The sequence below is a fragment of the Diabrotica virgifera genome, chromosome 7 (assembly GCF_917563875.1).
Source record: "Diabrotica virgifera virgifera chromosome 7, PGI_DIABVI_V3a".
In the NCBI taxonomy this organism is placed as follows: domain Eukaryota; kingdom Metazoa; phylum Arthropoda; class Insecta; order Coleoptera; family Chrysomelidae; genus Diabrotica; species Diabrotica virgifera.
Genome location: NC_065449.1, coordinates 253,562,879 through 253,589,604, shown reverse-complemented (window position 1 = coordinate 253,589,604; position 26,726 = coordinate 253,562,879). Strand labels below are relative to the sequence as shown.

The window sequence follows — 26,726 nt, the reverse complement described above, 5'->3', positions numbered from 1 at the left end:
TATGTAAAAATTAAGTTAAAACGTTCTTATTAAAAGGAATGCTGAGACTTCTGGTGCTAAAATCATACCCTAAATTTTAAAGCAATTGGTCAAATAGTTTGAAAGGTATTTAATTTGTTTATCCTAAATTAATTTTTTTTCAACGCTATAAGTCAGAAAATGATGAAGTTACACTAATACTTTGGATAGTTTATGAAAGAAGAAGATTTATACTATTAATTTAATTAAAAAAATGACAAAAATAATTCTAAATACTACAAAATTATTTTGCAAAAACATGTGAATTAAAAAAAGGGGGGCTAACTTCGTCGGACAATTGTTTTTCTTTCTGAATGTGTATAAAAATTCAGTCTTTCCAAATATGAAAAAATAATTTTTCTACGGGTAACGGTTAAGAAATTATTCTAATTCGACGTGTTTTTGCAAAATAATTTTACACTGTTTAAAATTACTTTTTGTCATTTTTTTTTAATTAAGTCAATAGTATAAGTGTTCTTCTTCCATAAACTGTCAGAAGTCTTACTGTAACCTCATAATTTTCTGACTTATAGTGTTGCAAAAAAATTTAAATTGCGATAATCAAATTAAATAACTTTTAAACTATTTGACCAATTGCTTTGAAATTTAAAATATAATTTATGCAACGGTAGGAACTAAACATTATTTTTATGCGATCAATATTCTCCGAGTTAAGGGGGAAAATAGTGGAAGCGGAGGGGAAGCATAATTATTGAATTGTCTCATTTATTATTAACTTTACGATATAATTGTACATAAACAAAAATAAAGAGAAATTTATACAATTTTTGAAACTTCCAATCAAACACCAACCAAACTAAGTACATAAAAGACATAAATAATAACTTATATGCATTAAGTTCACTTAATTTTATTAACTAGCGGGTTTTGTTGGTTGAATTTATCTGTCGATAATTAAGTTTCATGTCAGCTAACATATTTTAATATTTCAACAATTTTTTTTTAATTTTGGACCCTTTTGGGGGAATTTCCCCCCCCTCGTAGACCCGCCACTGGTTTTCTCGAAAAATTGTAGTAAATCGTAATTGTAACAATTTTAGTCCTTACACTTTTTGTGGAGAAGTTGAAAATGGCGGAGATATTGAACGAAAACAATTGCTATAAAATCAACCAGGTCTTACGCTCGCGCCTTTACCGCATATGTACTACATTAAATATTCATTTTAGGAAAAAAATGAAGGAAATCGAAATTGTACATAATTTAATTCTCTTCATTTTTGTAAAGGTTCAAATTTGTTGTAAAACTAATAATAAACGAGATAATTCAATAGATCAATAATTATGCTCCAACTGCCACTATTTTTCCCAATAACTCGGAAAATATCGATCGCACGAAAAAAATTATAATAAACGAAATTATAGAAAATCGTATTTTCAACAATTTCACTTTCTACACTTTATGTCGAAAAGTTGAAAATGGCGGAGATATTGAGCAAAAACGATTCTCGTTTAACATCAAGATGGCGGCTAACGCAACGGTCAAATTCAGTCGAGATTTTAAATTTATACTACTATTGACCCTCCCTAAAGATTAGGAAAATCAAATTTGGGGCAGCTCGTAATGCAAGGTCAAATGCTATCCCGACTGGGCTAATGGTACACTCCAGCGGAGTAGATTCAAAAAAAAAAACTTTAGGACTACGTCAAGCAGAGACCGACCAAGATGACCAAGGTTATAGGAGATTAGGTGATACTGTTATATTGAGCTTGAAAAACATATATTAAAAAGTAGGCTTACCTTAACATCTTTCACAGCAGGAGTAACTTCAGATGTCACAAACGTAGAAGTGTTAACATGCGTAGGCTTGTTCTTAACACTTGGAAAGATGACTCCGCCTTTCCTCTTCTCGACTCGCTTCTCAGTCGTCGAAGGAGCACCTCCAACTTGTGAAGAAACACTGTTTTGGACAGAAGTTTGAGTCATCGGTGGCGATAGAGTAGTAAAACCACCAGGTAGGGTAGTTTCGGTAACGTAGTCTTCCACGAATCTAGTAGATTCGTATTCGTCGATATTATCTAAAGAAGGATTAAGCAGTATTTCTGCCGGTACAGGTTTCTGCGCTAACGTAGCTACATCATCTTCTTGTTTCTTTAATCTCTTTTCTACTTTATCTAAATTAGCAATTATTTTGTTTGTTTTCATTCTCAGGTCGTTATGTATCTCTCCGATAGCTCGTTCTTGTCGTTGTGTTTGAGTAAGTAGTTCGTCCGATTTTGGCACCAGATCATCAACTGAACTTTTAGTACCAACTACCACATTCCAGACTTCGTCCATTTTTTCTGAAACTGTAATAATCGGTTTAATTTTTTCGACTAAATTATCGATTTTGTTTTGACGTTCAGGCCTCTGAGTTGTGGTGTATGATCTATTGTAAAAATAGTTATTGTATCCCTTCTTATCGTCTATGATAGCATGATGGACATCTGTCACCAAATTCAACATTTTTCCTAAGTTCTCTTGTACTAAATTAATGTGAAATTGTAGTTTTCTATCAACACCACCTGTGGTATCTTTCAATTGTCCTAATTCTTTAGTTACGTGGTTGATCATTTCTGTATTTAATGCTTTAGTGATCTCTATAACATTCATACTCACAGACCTCTTTTCGCTTGCTTCTGCATTAATATCTTCCCCTTGTAGAGAGTTACTGTCCAGTTGATTCTTCAGCACACTAAGTTTGTCGTCAATATCACTAACTTTTTGGTCCAGAGCTAACAATCTTTTGCCCAAATTTTCCGATTCTGGAAAAGTATCAGATTTCTTTTCGAACAGGATTCTGTTAGGGGTTTGAAATAATTTGGAATCTATCGTTCTTAATTTAGCTATGACTGACTCTGTTTTGTCTATATTATTGTTTACTCTATCGTCCAAACCTTCTACTCTGCGCATTAAGTGTTCTACGGCTTTGTCTAAATTTTCTATCCTTTGAAGTTTGGATTCTAATGTGGAGATGATGGCCTCGAAGACATTGAATAAATATTGTTCTCTGAAAAAGAAAAACAAATTATTAATAGTGGGTTAAGGACAGAGAAAGAAAGAAAGAGAGAGTTGTAACAGTAAAAAACAAACTTTTTCCTAGTAGTTTTGATGAAATTGATGAGAGAGAATAAGGATTATATCTTTGTGTGTGGTTATTTTGTTATATTTTACATGGCCAGTTGTTGACTGCACTGCACTGTCGAACTCGTCCGCGTGGTCTTTTTCCAGTTGGGACTTCCTCCCATACCAGTCTTACTCTTTTGAGGTCTTCTGAATGTCTATAGGATGAACATAAATGAAGAGAAGCTCAATCATTTACACACTTTAATATACTTTTTTCCGCTTTAGTCAATCATTTGAAATTCACAGATGACATCATCCTTACAGCTGATCGTATGGATGATGGAATAATAATGTTGAAAAAATTATATCGCGCTTCCTTGGAGGATGGACTAAAGATTAACATAAAAAATACAAATAATACCTAAGCTGGTGCTAAATCGTAATATTGCTGTTGATGGAAGGGATATTGAGTAAACTGCATCGTATAAATACTTAGGACATGAAATTCGGTTGGTCAGAGATAACCAGACATGTAAGCGTCCACGTCCACGTCGCATAGGAATAGCCTGGGAAACTCACAAAAAAGGTAGTGGACAATACTCACATGACTCAGAGGGCTATGAAGCGCCATATGTTGGATGTCAGTCTGAGTGACCGAATTCCAAACGAAGACGTATGACGTGGAAGAAATATAAAGCAGCTATCAAACAGCTGTCGTCAAGGTGGACAATGAAACAACGCAAGCTCAAAAAATTCTCAGAGATATAAGACAGGGATGCATTCTCTCTCCACTACTGTTCAATCTATATTCAGAAAGTATCTTCCAGGAAGCTCTTGAGGAATGCGAAAGCGGCATCAAAGTAAATGGTACCTGGGTCAATAATATACGATATGTGGATGATTCGGTCTTAATAGCAGACAATATAGAAGATCTCCAAAACCTTCTTAATAAAATTGGAGAACATAGCGAGAACATGGGACTTAGCATCAACATAAAAAATACGAAATTCCTTATAATCAGCCGTCAATTTTGTCAACATGAAAATGCAAGACTAGCATATAACAACCAAGATGTAGATCGCGTAAGAAAATTTAAGTACCTCGGAACCTGGCTATGTGAGGACTGGATGTCGGATATGGAAATTAAATGTCGGATAGAAAGGGCCAGAAGTGCATTAATAAATTCAGAAACGTCTTTACGAACTCTGACTTTGGCCTAAACCTAAGACTAAGATTCACGAAATGCTATATATGGTCGGTGCTCCTATATGGCATGGAAGGATGGGCTTTAAAAATAAACACAATGAATAAGCTGAAGGCATTTGAGATGGGGATTTATCGACAAATCCTTAAAGTTCCCTAGCCGCACGAATAACAAATGAAGAAATCCCGAGAAGAATTAGTACATTACGACAACTGCTATACACAATTAAACAGAGAAAAACGGGCATACCTAGGGCATCTAATTAGAAACGAAAGATACCAGTTTCTGCAAACCTTTATTGAAGGAAAGATCAAAGAAAGAAGGGAAGTGGGCAGGAAGAAAATGACATGGCTCCGTAATGTCAAACAATGGAAAGGACTAAGAAACATAGGAGACCTAATACATACTGCAAGGAATAGAGAAAAATGGTCAAAAGTGATCGCGAACATCCATTAGTGGATTGCATAAAAAGAAGAAGAATCGAAGAAAATGGAATTGGGCGCAAAACATCGCGATTATCGGACATTCGCGATTATCGGACGATTATTAAAAGATTATCGGACAATCAATGAACAAAACGTATTGTCGAGTGGAGGACAAGACAAGAAGCACTACTGAGCAGAGGACGACCACTAAACAGATGTACTGATGACCTCGTGTTAACAGTAACTGGATGAAAGCCGCATAAGACAGAGACAGATAGAAAGAGCTGAGAGAGACCTAGGTCCAGAAGTGGATGCGTTGTTGGTGATAAATAATGATGATAATAATAGTATACATAATTATATTAAGAAAAAATAGCCATGTAGTATTCGCGACGAATCTACAAAGCCAGGTAGGTATATTTAAAGCAGCCAATTGATTTATTTGACACATTGACAGAATAAATACTTTTCGAATCCCTTTTTAAGTCCGATTTATGATATTAATTTCGACGTGCGTAACAGTCTTTACTTTCTTGTCGGGCAATTTTTAAAATTTCTCGAGAAGATTTTTTGAGCCGTTTCCGCCTTGTTATAATACCTACTTCGCGTTTAATTCATAAGCGAGACGTGAAATATGTTGCTTTTTTGTGAATAATGACCCGGCTTGTATGCTTTATAAACGTGTAATTACTGTAAATTACCCAAATTGTTTATTTTAGTCCGAGAGCTGAAACTACCTGCTTCAGTACGCTTGTGAAAATTTGTTAAATAGGAGACACCGTCTGAATTTTGCTATTTTTGCTTTTAATTTAGGATTTTTCGTAAAGATCATCACCATCGATGGCGTTACAACTTTTCATATGTCTTTGGCGCGTTTACTATTGCCTTCCATGTTTGTCGGTCCTGTGTCACTATTTTCCATTGTCTCATTCCCTTTTTTCCAAATCCTCTCTGACTGCATTTTTCCACCTTTTTGTAGACTATCCTACAGACCTTCTCCTATCTGGTCTTTCCCAAAACACATTGTTTATAAGGCGATTGTGGCTACTGCATATCACATGCCCTGCCCATCTCAGTCTACTGGCCTTTATATATCTAACTATTTTTTCCTTTCCGAATAGAGACTCTAGCTCGTTATTGTATCTACGCCTCCATTCGTTTGTCAAGCTGTCTCTGCAATGGCCATATTATAATTTGAAGGATTTTACGTTCCCACACCAGCAATTTATTTACTTCTCTTTTTGTTAGCGTCCATGTTTCCCTTGCATATGCGACTGCTGGTCGTATTATGGTCTTATATAATATCTGGATTTTTGCACCTCGTGAGAGAAGTTTTGACTTCATTAGATGTTGCATTGCAAAGAAAGATCTGTTTAAACATTATTCGCGTTTCAGCTTCTCGCTCTATTTTGTTGTCATTGATGATTGTTGCTCCTAGATATCTAAACTATTGAACCACTTAAAAGTTACGATTGTCTATAATAATATTTTACCTTAATCGCCGTCGTTCTTTTGTTTTTTACCAGGTATTTTGTTTTGCCTTCACTTATTTTTCCATTTTTAGACGGATATCTAATGTAGCTTCTTCAAAGCTCGGGAAAATATTCTTATAATATTGATTGTGCTACTGCGTCTACGTCATCGGCAAACGACGAGTAAGATTTTTGCTCCCCGAGAAGCTATGTCTGGTTTGAGTTTTGGATACATTTTTCGCATGACGTATTCTAAGGCCAGGTCAAACAACAATGAGGACAACGGATGTCTCTAACGGAATTTTAGTAAAGAATCTTTAGCATCTGATGCTTTTGCTTATTTTATTTATTTTAATCAACTAGTTAAATCCTTTTCTACAATTTAACATCTTTCTGACAGGTTAGAGAAATACAACATTGCTCAACATATTCACACTATTCAACATACTAAAAATGTAGCAAATTGTCTCTTAAATTTGTTTTTAAAAATAACTGAAGCTCAAAAATCAAAGACAATTTTAAAAATACCTTTATCTACTCTATGTCATATTATGTATAAGTTTTTAGTTTGTGAAAACTGTCATTATAGATAGAAGTGCGTGAAGGGTTTAAAGTGTGCGTGAAGTAACAATGTATTTTAAATGGGATTTACTTTTTCGCACACTTTCGATGGGTTTTTTGGCACACTTTCATATAATCAAATATTCTTAACTTTCGCGTTGTCATGGTGATGACAATATGAGCGATGACTTACAACAAAATTTTTGACAGTTTTGTGGTTTGAAAGTAGGTAGGATTTTTAAATGTCAAAGTTCTAAAAATTGTAGAATAGAAGTGAATTCCAGTGACGAAGAGTTACAGTTTTTTTATTTGTTTATCGTAGCTAAAATATTGTATGAAACTGTGCGTGAAGTACTTTTTGCGAACTTACGCGATGTATAGCACTCGTTCCGTTGTCGCTCGTGCTCTAAAAATCGCGTTCGTTCGCAAAAAGCATACTTCACGAACTGTTTCATAAATAACTATTGTGCAATCAGACCAATTCTTTTAAAAAGTTTCATCTACTCTATGGCTCTATATCCCCATTCAAGTATTGGCTCTCTCACCAAACCTCCCCATTCGTTACGGTCTGTAGTCATTCTTCCTCCACCATCGACTGCTAAGAAGATTTCTTGCGTCCTCATCCACATAACCATCCCAGCGCTTTCTCAGTCTTCCCATCGGTCGCTTCCCCTGCATTCTTGCATTCAACAGTTTTTTTGGAACCCTGTTTTCTTCCATTTTAAGTACTTGGTCTCCCCATTGAAGACGCTGTAGGCGACATCGAAATTAAGGTCGATGTGGCTACACTTATTAGATTTTACTGGTCATCTGGTCATTCGCTGATGACACCGTTATAATGGCAGACATCCTGGAATCGCTACAAGAATTGCTAAATAGAATTATTGATAGAACGATTATTGCATTCGATACGGACTAAAAATAAACAAGAAAAAAACTAAATTTAGGATCGTCTCAAAAAGAGAACATGGAAATGAAAGGTTAATGATAGAGCAAGCCCAAATAGAAAAAGTAAAGGCATACAAATATCTGGGAACCTGGGTCGATGACAAAAATGACCAAAGCAAAGAAATTAAAGTCCGAATTGAAACTGCAAGATAAGCATATATAAAAATGAAGACACTGCTTACAAACAAAGACCTTCAGTTGCCTCTCAGATTGAGGGCTCTAAGATGCTACATATTTTCTATACTTCTATGCGGAATGGAAGCTTGGACATTGAAGAGACAACACATAAGAAGAATAGAAGCGTTCGAAATGTGGTGTTACAGAAGAATATTGAAAATTCAGTGGGTTCAAAAGATTACCAATGTTGAAGTGCTACGACGTTTAAATAAGGAGTTATAAATTATGAACAGTATAAAAACTAGAAAACTGGAATATTTGGGTCACATTACCAGAGGAGAAAAATACGAGTTGCTGAGAATTATTATGCAAGGAAGGATCCAAGGAAGAAGAAGCATAGGAAGAAGACGCATTTGCTGGCTGAGGAACCTTAGAGAATGGTTTCACTGTAGTTCATTACAACTGTTCAGAGCAGCAGCCAACAAAGTGACCATAGCCATTATGATATCCAACCTCCGATAGAAGAGGGAACTTTAAGAAGAAGGTCATCTGTAGTTCTCTCTTTCTATTTCTTCTTCAAATTTCTTTTAAGTTTCAGGTCATTTCAGTTTTCCCAAATCTAGAAATTCTTTTTTTAGTTGACCCCTGCATTCTCCTTTACTTTGATTTTCCTTCGTTTTTGTTTTAATTTCTGAATATATTCTTCTTATATTATGCCTTAGATTTGTTCTTGTCCGATCTTAAATTTATAATTATATTTGTGACGTTGACTGTCATCTATCTCGTTATTTTTTAAAAGGTTTTCTGCTTGTCTGTTATTTGTTTGCCATCAATTTAATTGTCTGGTATTAGTGTTTTACTATCTATTCATTTAGCATGCAGAAATTAATCTCAATGCTCTAATTTTTGATATTCTTCTTTTTAATTTAGCACTCTCTGATATCATGTAAAATATCCTGGTTAGCAATTGAAGAGTTGTGTTTACCTTTAACATTTAAAAAAGTTATAAAATTTTGGGGGTTCCGCTTGATTAAGAATATGTTCCTTTCTCATAGTTAACTAAATACCCCTTACAAATTCTTGCCGCAGTTAGACCCTCTTCGTACCGCCAATGCATCGAAAATCATCCTGCAATTTTGATTTTTTCTCCTTTTTATTTCCCTTGATGGCGGTGCTTCTTCGGTCAGTCGGCAAGTGATGAAAGTGATGAAACTCTTCATTAAAACTGATTGATACCCACGATGACCCGCTGATAATCATCTCGTTGGCCCTTGTTCTTCCCATCCACAGCAACAGCCACAGCCTGCTATGCCGGGGGCTTGGCATTTTTCAACGGCACAAACGATCATCACTACTACTTATTTTATTTTGATAAACGGACTCTCGAGGCAAGTCAGTAAGTTCTCTGCCAATATTTTAATGTAAATTGGAAAAAATGTATTCTAACAATAAAGCACTGAAAACTTTTGTTTTCAATAAGTGCTTACACAATGGGGTATACAAACTTACAAGTGGTGATTGCCCAAAAACTTACATAGGTCAAACTGGTAGAATATTTAACAAACGTATAGCAGAACACAAAAGAGATTTCAATAATAGAAAAACAGATTCAACGTAGGCACTTGACCATATAGAATATTCTAGATCATAATCATTCTTTTAATGACCAATTTCAAATTTTCCATATTCAAAATAAAGGTCTTAAGCTGTCCTTATTACAATCTATGGAAAATAATAAATTAAAAAATACAGATATAATTTTGAATGACCAACTTCAGAGCAAGGGCAGCGCTCATCCAACTGTCCAAGCTGTTCAAATCACCCAATTTGAATTTAGAACTGAAACTCAGATTCCTCTGATGTAATTTCTCCATCTTATTATATGGAGTAGAGTCTTGGACTCTAACGGAAGCAACAAACAACGAAGAGACTGGAAGCGTTCGAAATATGGACATACAGGGTGGGGCATTATTGTGACAAAGTCCAATTACTCGTTTGTCGTAGGAGATACGAAAAAAAGTTATTTAGGTAAAAGTTGGGGCACAGATAGTACCATAATTTAAAAATATTTTCAAATATACAGGGGCGTACGTATTGACAGGGTGACACAAACTTATGTTTTTTTTTAATGGAAAACCCCGTATATTTTTACATTTTTGGATTCTCCTCAATGTTTCCTTTCTTAAAATATATGGTTTTGTAATATTATACGAGGTAGTTTAAAAGATAATTACGTTTTTTACTGTAGAATTGTAGTGATTTGACATCAAATTTTTATTTTATGTCCAAACGATTTTTAATATAGTCTACTACTGTTAATCATTAACAGTATAGCGAAATGTTTAATTTTTGTATACAGGGTGGGTCGAAACTCGGAATGAGTATTTTCTTAGTTTTCTTAAATGGAACACCCTGTATTTTAGTATTGTAATGAAATGATATTTTATGGTACTTTTTTTATTTCATAAGCATTCCCTATACCTAAGTGCTTTAATTTGTAAGTTATTCGTGATTCTTTAAGCCAAACATTAATTGCAACAAAAATTACGTGAAATTTTATTAGGTGGCCGTGAATATATCCAATCAAAAATAATTTTTCGAAAAAAAAAATACATCATAATCTAGCCTGATCCTTAATTTATTAATATTGGATGAGATATCCAAATACATTCGTAGTTAAGGTTGTTGGTGCTTAAAAAATTAATCAAACATACACAATTCTCCCTAGTTGGCTATGACACAAAATTTGCTTGAACATTTGACATTATACTATTTATATAGTTCCAGTTGATTTGTTACCATCACTAATATTAGTTTTTCTAATGAGGAACTGATTAAAATGGCTTTGTGCTAGGAGAGTATAACAAAATTAAGCTACTTGCAATAAAAATTTATCATCAGCAATTCCCTGATAGACGACAACCAAAAAGAGAAACTTTTGAAAGTATACTAAAACGGTTTCAACAGACTAGATACTTAGATTGTAAGAACGGTTGTACTAATATGCAGATCCTCAGTGACACTAAGGATTACATTTAATTCCTGTTTTCTTCACTTAAAATAGTTTTTGTTCGATCAGATTTATCATAATCATAATCTAAGTGTCCAGTCCGTTAAAATCGTTCTAGTATATTTTTAAACGTTTCTCTTCTTAGGTGTCGTCTATCCGGAAATTTCTGATGAAAAATTCTTATTGCTAGTAGCACATTTTTGTTATACTCCATTAGCACAAAAATCTTATCAGTTCCTCATTAGAAAAATTCATATTAGTAATGGTAACAAAGCAACTGCAATATTTGGATATCTCATCCAATATTAATATAATAAGGATCAAGCTAGATTATGATGTATTTTTTTTCGAAAAATGATTTTTGATTGAATATTTTCACGGCCACCTAATAAAATTTCAAGTAATTTTTCTTGCAATTAATGTTTGGCTTAAAGAATCACGAATAACTTACAAAAATTAAGCACTTAGGTATAGGGAATGCTTAAGAAATAAAAAAGTACCATAAAATATTATTTCATTACAATACTAAAATACAGGGTGTTCCATTTAAGAAAACTAAGAAAATACTCATTCCGAGTTTCGACCAACCCTGTATACTAAAATTAAACATTTCGCTATACTGTTAATATTTAACAATAGTAGACTATATTAAAAATCGTTTGAACATAAAAAAAATTGATGTCAAATCACGACAATTCTACAGGGTGTAAATGTTGCTATGAAATTAACAAAAAAACGTAATTATCTTTTAAACTACCTCGTATAATATTACAAAACCATATATTTTAAGAAAGGAAACATTGAGGAGAATCCAAAAATGTAAAAATATACAGGGTGTTCTATTTAAAAAAACATAAGTTTGTGTCACTCTGTCAATACGTACGTCCCTGTATATTTGAAAATATTTTTAAATTATGGTCCTATCAGTGCCCCAACTTTTATCTAAATAACTTTTTTTCGTATCTATTAAGACAAACGAGTAATTGGACTTTGTCATACTAATGCCTCACCCTGTATAGAAGAATTCTTAATATATCATGGATGGACAAAATATCAAATTGCCAAAATACTCCAAAAAGTTAACAAAGAGAAGGAAATAATGTGCACGGTGAAAAGAAGAAAATTAGAATATTTCGGCCACATCACAAGAAATGAAGGAAAATATAACCTGTTAAAATGGATTTTGCAGGGAAAGGTGAATAGTAAGAGAGGCGTCGGAAGAAGAAGAATATCTTGGCTCAGGAACTTGAGGACCTGGTTTGCGACATCCACTACAGGGTTTTCCCTCGATTATAGGCACATTTTGTTTTATTAGATCAAAGACTAAAACTGGTGTTCGGGTATAAATTGACTAGTAACTAGTTAAAATTAGTAACAGTAATAAACGGTTTATTTAAGTGTTCTTGTTCTTGTAATATTGACGCCATATTATGATTAACTTGTCTTTGATAAGAATCAGGTCTGGCGTTTGTAATGATTTTAGTTAATTCAAAATGTGTTAAAAATAATATAGAATGTATTCATCATTTAAATTATCAGTAGTAATTGTACAAGAGCTCTGAAATTATTGAATTTTTCCCGAGTGACACTTTGACAGTTTTAATTTCACGAGCCGAAGGCGAGTGAAATTATGTCAAAGTGTCACGAGAGCAAAAATTCTATATTAATTTCAGAGGTCGAGTGCAATTTGTTGCGATTATTTCATGAATAAAACTGTTCAAAACCAAAATTTTATTGTAATTTATTTATGTAAGTACCATTAAACACACAGTTTTTATAAATATTTGACGATTGAAAGTCATCACTTTTATAATTTTTAAAACATTAATTGTCATTAATGTCACTGAATGTATTTTTTCGTAGCAACGAAGGGCATCTGACGTAATATACTTAACGACGGGAGATTATCAAAAATTATCGATTTAATTCAGATTTCTGTAGCTTTCTATTGGTCAGAATCTCCTATGAATGAAATAATCAATAGTATTTTGTATTTATATTTATATCTACTTCATTTTGATTATCATTATATCCTAAAAATAAAAAATACTGGTTTGTGATGAATAAAATAAGAAATAAAATCGTACATTTAATATCTTTAAAATTCTAATAATCTTTATTTTTTATTGTTTAACAATTTCCAGAAACTAGCTGCGGTAACAGCTAGTTTCTGGAAATGTGTAAGTAACTCCTTATACTTGATATGTGTGTAAGTAACTCCTTTGCTAATGTTAGAATAGGGGGAAACATCAAATGCTTTTGGGATAAATTCTGGACTCACACAGGGAGATTCGTTGTCCCCATTGTTGTTTAACCTGGCCTTAGAATATGTCATGCGAAAAAGTTATTCAAAAATCAAACCAGACATAGCTGCTCGGGGAGTAAAGACCGTACTCGCCTTTGCCGATGACGTAGATGAAATAACACAATCAACATTAGAAGTTAAGGATATTTTCTCGAACTCTGAAGAAGCTGCATTAAATATGGATCTAAAAGTAAATGAATACAAAAGAAAATACATGGTCGTTTCAAATCAAGAACGACGGCGAATAAAGAAAAATGTTACTATAAACGATCATAACTTCGAATTGGTTAAAGAATTTTAATATCTAGTAGTAACAATCACCTATCTAGGATGAGAACAAAATAGGACGAGAAGTTTAGACGAGAATAATGGTGGGAAAGAGATATTATTTTGCAACGCAACATCTAATAAAATCAAAACTTCTGTTACGAGGTGACAAAATTCAAATATTTAAGAAATAATACGACCAGCAGTCGCATATGACCGCAAAACATGGACGCTAACAAAAAGAGAGGTAAATAAATCGCTGGTGTGGGAAAGTAAAATCCTCAGAGTGATATATGACCCTTGCAGAGATAGCCTGACAAATGAACGGAGGCGCAGGCACAACAACGAGTTAGATAATATAAAGGCCAATAGACTTAAATTAAACAAAAGTAATATAATTTTCATCTGTGGTGACTTCAATATAAATTTTGATCCAAAAGTGCACAATATAGATGCATTAAGATTAAAAAATGTTTTTACCTCTTATGGTTTAAATCAATGTATTTTTGAATATACTAGAATACATAATGACTCTAAAACTGTGATTGATAATATTTTCTGCAATGTAAATATTAATTTTTTATCTTGTTCTGTTGTTTATACCGATTTGACTGATCATTTTTTACAGAAAGTTGAATACAACTTGAATGCTTCTTTTTCGGGGGATAACATTGTTTATAAACGTGATTTTAATAGCACTCTTAATATTAATTATTTTAATCAATTGCTCTCTAGGGAATCTTGGTGCTTTCTAAACTCACATCTATCTTCGGATAACAAGTTTTGCATATTTTATGAAAAAATTATGGAACTATTCGATAAGGCATTTCCTTTGCAATCGGTAGATACTAGACGATTTTCTAAACAGTCTAAAAATAAGGGCTGGTTGACTTCTAATTTAATAAATGAGGGGGATTTTATTAGAGACATTTTCAGATCTATAAAATATTCAGAAAGTCATGAGCTCAGAATACGGTATAACATTCTAAAAAAAAATCATGAATACAAAGTTAAGTTAGCCAAGCAAACTTATTTTAATAATAAAATGATAAATGCGCAGAATAGTACGGCTGAGGCTTGGCGCATCATAAATCGAAACACTGTCGGAGGTAAAAATCGAAACTCTTCTAAATACCCAAGTAAATTTAAAAATAATTTGGGAATTTCTGTGGATGACCCTCATGACATAGCAGAATCTTTCAGTCAACATTTTTCGAATTCCGTAAAAAATTTAATTAGTCAAACTTCACCTGACTATAATCCTAAGAATCTTTCTTCGCCTATACACTCCCTTTTCCTTTATCCTGTTAGTGATGAAGAAATGAAAAGTATAATTAAAGATATCTCCAAAAAATCCTCGGCTGGACTGGATGAGATCCCGTATTCTATGTTAGCACATATGTATCTCATAACATATATAAACAATTAACATTTCTCGTAAACCTTTCATTTCAGGAAGGGATTTTTCCTCAAATTCTAAATACTGCTTTAGTTGTGCCTATACATAAAAAAGGTGACAAATCAAAATTTGATAACTATCGAGGCCTGTCACTTTTATCTGTGTTTTCAAAGATATATGAGAAGGCATTTCATACACGTCTCCTCTCGTATATTAACAAGCACAACATTATAGAAAAGTCTCAATTTGGTTTCCGTGAAGGTATAAGTGTGCAAGATGCACTACTAGCGCTGTGCAATCATATTTTATCGAACTTTGATAAGGGTAATAAAGTTATCTGTTTGTTTTTTGACTTAGCACGAGCTTTTGAAACTGTAAATCATCCAATACTGCTGGAAAAACTTTATCATAGTGGTGTTAGAGGTACTGCGTTAAAGTGGATCCACACCTTTTTATCGAAAAGGTTTCAAAAGGTTAAGGTCAATGTGAATGGGAATATAATATTTTCTTCAGAAGAAAGTGTCCTCTCCGGAGTTCCACAGGGAAGTATCATTGGCCCTCTTTTATTTTTGATTTTTGTCAATGATTTAAATCAACTGATAAACGATAGCTCAACATGTTTGGCTCGGAATCCATTAAATAATTTTTCTGATGCAATAAGCGTTCGACTAGAAAACGTGGAACAGCAATCAGGCTGTTATGTCACTCAATTTGCTGACGATACCACAGTTGCACTAAATTCCAATAATTTTTTTCATGTAGTACAAAAAGCAAACTGTCTTGTAAAAAGTATGACTCATTACTGTTTAAATAATGCCCTAATCTTAAATGGATCAAAGACCAATATGGTAACCTTTTCACCTTCTACTATGCAGATGAGTCCATTAGTAAAACTTGACAATGGGTCAGTGGTAAATAGCCACTCCACTAGGTTGTTAGGTGTTTACCTGGATTCTAATTTGTCTTGGAGCTCTCACGTTGATTATGTAGTGGGAAGATTGTCTGTGCACTGTTATGTTCTATGGCAACTTAGGAATTTTGTCTCCCTAGATATCTTAAAACTTTACTATTTTGCTCATGTACAGTCAATTTTGCAATATTGCTTGGTTTGTTGGGGAAATTGTTCGCGAATTAATGAGGTGCTTGTTCTTGAAAAAAAAATTATTCGTACCATGACGTTTAGAAGGCGCTTGGATTCCTGTAGACCAGTTTTTAAACAATTAAATATTTTAACTGTAATTTCACTGTACATTTTCAGTTGTGTTGTTTATGTAAAGTCACATATATGCAATTTTATTAGCAGAAGTGATGTTTCCTTAAAGAGTGGCTACAATTTTCGTTACGGAAATGATTTGGTGACCCCTGCTCGCCACTTGACCGTTGTGGGCAAGGGTCCTTACCCAACATGCATTCGTTTGTATAATAAATTGCCTAATTATGTTAAAGAGTCAAATATTTATGTATTTAAGAGAACAGTTAAGGACTTACTTCTGGTAAACACTTTCTATTCGTTAGAGGAATACTTGCAGGCATCTTTTTAACAATTTGTATGCTTTTGTGTATATTTTATATGTATTTATGTTAACTGTTTTTATGTACTTATAGTTTTTTACTGATAGATTGTATTTGACGCATTTCAATACTTGTAAAAGTCAGATGAAATAAAGATTATTGATTGATTGATTGACTAAGATGGACAGGGCATGGGATAAGCAATAGCGACAATCGCCGTATAAACAATGTGTTTTGGAAATACCAGAGGATTGAAGTTTTATACGACTGCCTTCCAGAGGATTGAAGGCAGACGGCCTATACCAGAGGATTGACGTTTTATAGGACGGTTTTATAGGAAGCCTTCGCAATGGTGATCGCCAACGTCGGAAAATTCTGAATTTTCAACTTCTGCACGTGAAGAAGAAGGACGGCATAGAAAAAGGTGGAAATATAGCCAGAGAGGATATCGAGGAACTGGGAGCGAGAAAATGGTTTGCTATATTAAAATCAGTATGATTTTATATGTAATGTTTCTTTGTGTTTTTGTAGTTATTACACATTTGTGTACTCTTTTTTACGAATCTCTGGACTCTTTTTTATGAATCATCATAATGTAATTAATTATCCATTCCTCTGATAGCCTTTCTTCATCCCCTATAACTTTCGTTAAATTATATGGTCTTCTTATTTATTAACATTAGCAAGTTGTATTAGCTGCCGACAGCGGAGTATCAATTTCACCAGCAAAATAGAGATGGGTATTCGTGACAATCATGACTTGCATAATCGCTTAAATTATTCATTAATGTAGATTTATTTTTAGATTAGTAGAAGTATTTTTTCACTAACATGTATTCAATGATTATAATAATTTATATACTATGCAATAGAAACTAATAATCGACAAAAGGGAGCGTTTAAGTATTACGTAACGCGATTTTTGAAGATTTTTGACCCCCCTCCCCCTAAGTAACGCACTCTAATAGGCGTTTAACTATTGCGTAACGCAATTTTTGAAGATTTTTAACCCCCCCCCCCCCAATCTGCGTTACGTAATACTTGAACGGCCCCAAAGAGAAAAAGTGATACAATGATTTTAATAACATACTGTTACTATGGAAAGGAGTAGATAAATATTGAATATCTTTAACAAATGAAAATACAATTATTATAGTATATAGCAATGTTGCCGATTTTAGCATTTCCTTCAGTATCTTATATCTAATCAAAAACTAAACAGTCTGTGTCATCACATGATTAATATAATGTAAAATACGAGTAACAGTATCTTTCTCTATTTCCCCTTCACGTACGTGGGTCTTCTTTCTTTAAAATTTATAAAAGCTCGCTCACACGCTGCCTTGTCAATAAATAAAAAAAGGACTTGGTTGTCGAAGAAGTAAATCAGAATAATATATCTTTGCAGGCAGAGGCAGCGGTAATCGTTGATGAGAGAGAAAGAAGGGGGGCGCGCGAGGGGGCTTGTTCCGCTTAAGAAATTAGTTTCTCATTAACTTTGCGAAAAGACCACACAGGGGGTTTGCAAAATATATTTGCACGCTATTACCAAGTGACGCACCGAGAAATTATTGGTCGGAACTCTCTCGATATTTTACTTCACTTCTTTTAGCAGTCAAATAAAGTTAAAGAAGATTTCGTTCGACTTTAATTTCCTGGACAAGAGTAACGTATCTGCAATTTTTAAACACATTGTGGAGAAAATTATAACTACTTAAGCTATAATTACTTTAACCTGAATTTTTACTGTTGCCATACCTTTAACCTGAAATTTTACTATTACTGCTGCCAATAATTACCTAGTTTATTAAAATATAATCAGTGACATTAGAAGTCTGATGACTGATATATACTTTAAAATTGTTAACGGCAGTCATAAAAGATAAAATCGAGGAAAAAGCGAACATGGCAGATGAACAACAACGCGCCCGAAAGAACCGCAGCACAATAGACGCAATTTTTATTATCAGACAAATAGTAGAAAAGTCTATTGAATATGGAAAACCAGCATACATGTGCTTTGTAGATTTAAAAAGTGCTTTTGACAGGGTGAGGCGAAATGACATCTTCAATTTATTACAAGCTGAACAAATTAACCATCAGATAATAAGTTTAATTATTGAAATTAACAACAACAACAACAAGACCAGTTGTAGACTGGATTACAATACCAGACCGAGTTATAATGTCAACAGGAGAAACAAAACGCTTATAACTAAAAGGAGGAATCCGCCAAAGAGACTCGCTCAGCCCATTGTTATTCAATATGATGATGAATCAAATAATTCAGGAAGTAAGAAAACGACATGGATACCAACATAGAAGCGCATAAAATCACTATACTATGCCATGCTAATGATGCAGTACTAATTGCTGATAACGAGGATGACCTACAAAGGCAGCTCCATGCCTTCAATATCACAGCAAACAAACTTAATATGAGAATAAGACGCAAGTTAAAAATAGACGGCAAAATTGTAGAACAAGTAATGAAATTCAATTACCTAAGAGTAGAGATCACTAGTGACAGGAATATAAGAACAGAGACCACAACATAAGCAACAAAAGCAGCAACAGTTAGTGCTTGCCTCCGAGAAACCATATGGTGAAACAAATATCTGACCACGGAAAGCAAAATAAAAGTATACAAGACAACAGTAAGACCTATGCTAACATATCCAGCGGAGACAAGGACTGATACAAGAAAGACGAAACAAAAAATCAACAATATAGAAATGAAAGTATTAAGATCAATAGCGGGCATATCATTAAGAGACAGACAAAGCAACAGAAGTATACGAGAAGTGGAAAATTCAAAATATTAACAGGTGGATAAAAACAAGAAAGAAAAACTGGAACGAACATGTAAACCGAATGGAACCAGATATATTAGCGAACATCAGTAAAAACAACAAGCCGTATAGCAGAAGACCCGTTGGAAGGCTGCCGAAAAGTAATCTAGTCGCAACATAGGGGGTCCCGTGGACACTTTTAGGTCGCCGCGATTTGATGGTGGTCAGGGCCGCCGCTACCATGTGTGCAAAGTGTGCATCGCACACGGGCGGCCGATTATAGGGGCGGCCAAAAGCAGGCCACTGATGACAATACTATTTTTAAAACGAAAGTAAATTCTAAAAATTAAATAGTAGTGATCCAAATATTTCTATAAACTCTTCTAAATATTCCAAACAATCTAAACAAAAATGCCAGAAAATGTTGTTTATTATATGAACTGCCCTTTTGCAGCTGTAGTCATAAAGTAGTTCCGGGAATGCTTTTTAATTCAAAGTGGCTGGCGGCTTTCGGACTTTAAGATATTTTTATCTTTTTCAAATTCTGAACATTTATGATTTGTTAGGAGAGTATGATACGACAATAGGACACTTTCCGCAGATAAGTGCTTGTTAAATTAGGTTGCTCTCATTGAGTAATAAAAAAGTATTTTTTATTACTCGATGGTTGCTCTGTTATAATATTGTTCCTTTATGCTTATATATGGTTATAGATGGGTTATAGTTCAGTCTAAGTTGAGAATTTGATGATTTTAGACATGCTTTTAATAAACGATTTTGTTTGTAATATATAGTAGTGTGCCCGTTTCTTCTGCACACTACTGTATTTCAAATAGGCCTGGATCGCGCGTACCAAAAAAAAGTTGATTAATAGCAAGCTGAAAATTTATTAAGAGTTTAACGGTGTCTAGTCGGGCAAACTTTGATGTCCGGGAACACTGGAACAGGGGAAGTTTTAATTGTGGAACAGTTTAAAAATTTGGAACGTCAGATTACGAAAACGTCCCATGTATTTTGTCGGACAGAACATCCAATTGATTTGTTACCCTTTCAATAAACGCTCATGCAAAAATCAGACTGATATTACTAACCAACATAATTCCTTTCATTTGCAGTGGCGCACCCAGAATTTTCATCTGGGGGGGTTTTGGTTTGGGCACTGAAAGTTTTTTGTATTGTTTGTGAAAGACAAGTTACATTTTCCTACTATTATTTATATATTTTTATATGCCCTGGGAGGGGTTTTAACCCCCAAACCCCCCTTGGGTGCTCCACTGGTCATTTGACATGTTCTTCGTGTTCCACTCATTAAAATGCCCAGTTGGTGATAAACATCAGTCTGATTTTTGCGTGAGAGTTTAATGAAATGGTAACAAATCAATTGGAAGTTATGTCCGACAAAAATCATGGAATGTTTTCGTAGTCTGACGTTCCAAATTTTTAACCAGTTCCACAATTAAAACTTCCCCTGTTCCAGTGTTCCCACACATCAAAGTTTGTCCGACTAGACACCGTTAAGCTATTAACAAATATTCAGCTTGCTATTAATTAACTTTTTTGGTACACGGTATCCAGGCCTATATATTTAAATATATTAGTAAGCAATTAAGCATGCCGAATGTTGTAAGTAGTCTTGTAAGCAAAACTTACACGTAGTAGTAGCAGTAACGTCGAGATCAGAGCAATTATTATTCATATTATACGCGTTACGGTCTCCTGCACATTTCTTTAAATACTAGTACCTATGTCCTATGTTGAAACGGCTAAAGTGTTGGAAGGGGGCGGCAAATATTAAATTGCACACGGGCGGCCAACACTTTAGCGGCGGCCCTGATGGTGGTATTATAGGTTTTTTGGGTCGCTGATTCCAATGGAAGTGGTCTGGAAGCCCAAATGTAGTGCGTTTAGTTGTTATTAACAAATTATGATAAAATTAGGTGTTTTTCAGGAATTATTAGAAGCCCTGTAAATAAATTGATAGTGTTAAGGTTTTTTCTGGTGTATTTTTGGTCACTGAATCGAATGCGACTAGTCGCGATTACTCAAAATGTGTTCTTAATTTGCTAATAACAAAATAATTGTTTATTCGCCGAAAAGCTCGAAATGCGTTATCTACAGCAAGTTTGTAGTCTTTTTCATAGTATTCTTATACGCTAAATCGATTGTCACTAGTCGTTGTATAGCTTAGACCACGTTGCGACTTTGTTATTAATAAGTTATTGCAAAAATAACGGTTTATAGTACGTTTACTCACGGTTTTTGCTCTACATTTTAAAAAACCTTTTGGAATGACATGAAATTTTGCCTGCACATAACTAACATGTCAAACAAAACAAGTGATATTGTACCGATATGTTCTGTTACCCTGGGGGTGAATTTCACCCCGTTCCGGAGGTGAAAAAAGAAACCTTTAAAATAAGTCCGGAATTGGATAAGCTGATTAATTCTAAGCAACTTTTGTTCTATACAGTTTTTTCACTAAGTCAATACTGTTCGAGTTATTTGCGAGTGAATATGTTCATTTTTCAACAAAAAAAAAAAAAAAAACAAATAACTCGAAAATTATTTACTTAGTGAAAAAACTGTATAACACAAAAGTTGCTTAGAATTAATCAGTTTATTCACTTCCGGACTTATTTTAAAGGTTTCTTTTTTCATCCCCGAAAAGGGGCGAAACTCACCCCCAGGGTAAAAGCAGACATCGGCACAACATCAATTGTTTTGTTTGACATGTTAGCTACGTGTATGCCAACAGATTTAAAATTTAGAGCAAGAACCGTGGGTGAACGTAGTATAAACCGTTATTTTTGCAATAATTTATTATTAACAAAGTCGAAACTTGGTTTAAGCTATTACGACTAGTGGCAATCGATTTACCGTATAAAAATACTATGAAAAAGACAACAAACTTGCTGTAGATAGCGTATTTCGAGCTTTTCGGCGAATAAACAATTATCTTGTTATTAACAAAATAAGAACATATTTTGAATAATCGCGACTATTTTTTTAATAGTCGCATTCGATTCAGCGACCAAAAATACACCAGAGAAGACCTTAACACTATCAATTTACTTACAGCGCGTCTAATAATTCCTGAAAGATACCTAATTTTACCATAATTTGTTAATAGCAAATAAACGCACCACATTTGGGCTTCCAGACCACTTCCACTGGATTCAGCGACCCAAAAAACCTATAATACCACCATCAAATCGCGGCGGCCTAAAAGTGTCCACGGGACCCCCTATGTTGCGACTAGACTAAAGGTGGAAAGACAATGTACAGTCAACAACTGAAACAGAATAAGAGGCAGACAAACGGGAGTAATCCTAGTCGCACGAAGAAGAAGAAGAAGACATTAGAAGTGTTACACCCAGAAGGAACAATTTCTTGAACTCAATAACAATATCAATGTTTTATCTGTTATACCTACTTTTAGTAAAAATAAATTTTGTCTTTAAATTTTTTTGTGAAGAGATCGATTTATGAAGACCGGCTGGTACAGAAATTTTTAGTTATTATTTCTCAGTCTAATTATATTCATTGTAAGAAAATACCTAGAGTTCGAAGACACCGCAATTAACACCATGCTAGCGATTTTGACAGGGGTAGAATTGTTGCCTATAGAGATATGGGCAGCGGAGACAGAATGGTTCCCTGTGGTACTTCTGCCTCCGAAATTCCGACTTAGGTTATGACGTGTCCCATGAGAATCCTAACCTTTCGGTTTGTGAGGTACGAGGAGAGTAGCTTTGTGATGGTATTACTGTATCCATAGTTCTTCATTTTATAGATCACCACTTTGTGCCACATTCTGTCGAATGCTTTGCTTACATCTGCTCCGGTGTACTGTCTATTGTTGAAGCCTGCTGTGATGTATTTTGTGAGCCTGATACTCTGGGCTAATTAGCAAAATTCATGGAAAAGTTATTTACCAGCAATTTTATTGCTGGAATCGAATTATAAAATCCTATATATTAATAATATAGGTATGCAAAGTCCGCAGATAGTGTGCTACTTTTTTTATAAACAAAATGGCGCCGACAAATCGTATTTTTTTCAATTATTGCTCTATAACTTCGAAGATTTTAACTTTACAACCCAAACAGCTTAATAAAAATTCACCGCAATTAAATTCTGCATAGAGATATGTTTTTCACGATTTGCTCCGACGAAAATTTTCCTCGGAAAATGCGGGTTTTCCTAACAAAAACTCTAATTTTCAAATAAAGTTTTAGGTAAGTAATTATTAATCAATAATTAAATAACTTAGTGACATCAAAGCTTTTTTGGTATAGATTGTAATTCCAGAAGCTGGTGAAAATAAAACGAATATTTTAGCAACAATTCAATTGTTAATTAAAAAATTACGATCGCAATAATAAACAAAATAATCATGATACATTGATCAAACTTATAAAGATTATAAAGATGAGATGCTTATTTAATATTTTATCGACAAAATATAAATTTTTCTTTTTTTTGCATATTCTTTAAATTTTGAAAAAAAAAATAGTTTTAATACGCTGGTCTAATTAGTAAAGTACAAAGAAAGGTTATTTACCAGCAATTTTATTGCTGGAATCGAATTATAAGATCCTATATATTATTAATATAGGTATGCAAAGTCCGCATATAGTGTGCTACTTTTTTTATAAACAAAATGGCGCCGACAAATCTTATTTTTTTCAATTATTGCTCTATAACTCCGAAGATTTTAACTTTACACCAAAAACACTCAAATAAAAATTCACCCCAATTTAATTCTGCATAGAAACATGTTTTTCTCGATTTGCTCCGACGAAAATTTTCCTCGGAAAATGTGGGTTTTCCCAACAAAATCTCGAATTTTCAAATAAATTTTTTGGGCCAGTAATTATTTATCAATAATTATATAGCTTGGTGAAATAAAAGCTTTCTTGTTATAGATTATAAAATCAGAAGCCGGTGAAAATGAAACGAATATTTTAGCAACAATTCAATTGTTAATTAACAATTTACAGTCGCAATAACAACCAAAATAATCATGAGACATTGATCAAACTTAGAAAGATTATAAAGGTGTGATGCCTATTTAATATTTTGTAGACAAAATATAAATTTTTCATTTTTTTGCATAATCTTTAAATGTTTAAAAAAATTGTTATAAACAAATTAACATTTCTCAGAAACTGTTCATTATATTCTAATTAAAAAAAAAATACTTAAAATGCGTATTTCATAGGTCTTGAAAATGAATGCTTTAAAAAAATTTCCCAACCATTTGCAAAAAAGTTATGAAACAGCAAAATAAATATACGAAATCTCCGTTGTTTATAATTAGTTTTAATTGTTCCAAAGCTTAAAAGTGAGTCTATGATACAACCTAATTACTCACAAAGAATGTCAAAAACTACTGCAATGGTTATATTTTAATCAAAGATTAAAAACACTTTTTTTTTGTAATTTTTAGCTCAAACGTAGGCCTGATACAGAGTCGGAGCTAAAATGTTCACTCGAAGCGACTGACACGCAGCATGCATTATTTATTAAAAGTGTACATCACGCGGCCGGTCGTCGCTCCGAGTGAAAATGTTAGCTACAGTATTGTGTTACTCTACTTTCGCGCGTGTAAATTACAAAAAAATATATTTATAATCTTTAATTAAAATATAACTATTAAACTGATATATCGATATTTTTTTGTAAATAATTAGCTTGTACTTTAAACTCACTTCTACGCTTTAAAAGAATTAAAAAAAAGTATAAACACAGTAGTAATCGTATGATTACTTTGCTGTTTCATAACTTTTTTACAAATGGTTGCAAAAAAGTTTTAAAGCATTCATTTTAAAGATATTTAAAATGCCCATTTTAGCTATTTTTTTTTAAATTATAATATAATAAAAACTTTCTGAGAAACGTTAATTTGTTTATAACTATTTTTTTTTAAACATTTAAAGATTATGCAAAAAAATAAAAAATTCATGTTTTGTCGACAAAATATTAAATAAGCATCTCATCTTTATAAGATTTCAAAGCTTGATCAGTGTATCATAATTATTTTGGTTATTATTGCGACCGTAAATTATTAATTTACAATTGAATTGTTGCTAAAATATTCGTTTAATTTTCATCAGCTTCTGGAATTATAATCTAAACCAAAAAGGCTTGTAATTCACCAAATTATTTAATTATTGGTAGATAATTACTTATCTAAAACTTTATTTGAAAATTAAAGATTTTGTTGGGAAAACCCGCATTTTCCGAGGAAAATTTTCGTCGAAGCAGATCGTAAAAAAGGCGTCTCTATGCAGAATTTAATCACGGTGAATTTTTATTTGGGTATTTTTGTTGTAAAGTTAAAATCTTCGGAGTTATAGAGCAATAATTGAAAAAAACACGATTTTCGTGCGCCATTTTGTTTATAAAAAAAGTAGCACACTATCTGAGGACTTTGCATACCTATATTATTAATATATAGGATCTTACAATTCAATTCCAGCAATAAAATTGCTGGTAAATAACTTTTCCCAAAAATGGCCTATTCTCCGATAATCAGCCCAGACTATGAGTATTTGGTGTTCGCTTCAATGGTTGGCACTAAATCCAAATTGGGCTTCTGTTAAGACTTCTGCAGTCTTTTTGTTTGTTCTTAGAGCCCTGAGAATATCACTGTTTCAGCAATTTTGCTGACTGCTGGCAGTAAGCTTATTAGCCTGTAGTTTTGTGTAAAAATGCTGTTTTTTAGGTAATCTTGTGGAATTCATCAGTTCGGTCCAGGTACTTTCTTTGGCGAGGCTTTCCGGATCAGGTCGCTTACTACTTTTGGGGATGTTGTTTTTGGATGTTGTTTGGTGAGTCAGCGAAAGACCACCTCTTCACCCCTTCTCCGCTGGCAGGAGAGGCACCCCAGGGTATGTCGTTCTGGTCCCTCCACACATGGTAATAGTTAACACTCACCACTCGACGATCAACCCTTAGCGGCTAAAGACATATATAAGTTAAATGTGCAATTGTGAATTTAGTTTTATATTTTTACGTATTGTCTATATTAAAGTTTTGGAAAAACATTTATATATGTAATTAATGCACACAACTTATGCCAATTAATCTTCTATTCAACGTAACTTGACTAAGAACTGTGAGCGTGACCAGATGTTACTCAGAGACGTTGATTTAACACAATAGCTGGCAGGCACATTGGCGACTGTGTTCTCACAAAGCAAAATAATTTGTTTTTAGAAAGATCTGAGGTAGCGCTTTTAATTATATATTCTAATAGCGATATACATTGCCACCTTTATATTATATATGGGCTTACACAGACCGCGGTGATAAATAAACGATAATATACATGTTTTGTAGGTACCCAGCCTTTTCTAGGTGGCATAATCTGCTAATTTGGGACGTTTGCTTTCAAAACAAATGATATATCGGATTAAGTCGTTAGTTTTTGTGTTGCTCTGAGATAAATCTATGTGTCAACGCTGCTTTCCAAATTAAATCATTTTGCTACAATGTAGTTCATTCCCATGATAGATAATGATAGTAGATACATAATTTAGGTATTAATAATGAAAAGGACTTATTTCTTAACTCATTAACGTCCAATTTTTTTTAATTTAAAAATTTTACTTACACATAATTATC

The 26,726-nt window shown here is 33.5% G+C and overlaps 1 protein-coding gene across 1 annotated transcript in view; it reads right to left on the bottom strand.

Annotated features, from left to right (window-relative positions):
• The window catches only part of LOC114330293 (angiopoietin-2), a 448,342-nt gene that overhangs the window by 78,151 nt on the left and 343,465 nt on the right, over nucleotides 1-26,726 (bottom strand). Inside the window, exon 2 of the mRNA XM_050656708.1 lies at nucleotides 1,778-3,026. Within this exon, the coding sequence (XP_050512665.1) occupies nucleotides 1,778-3,026 (1,249 nt within the window). The remainder of the gene's footprint in view (nucleotides 1-1,777; nucleotides 3,027-26,726) is intronic.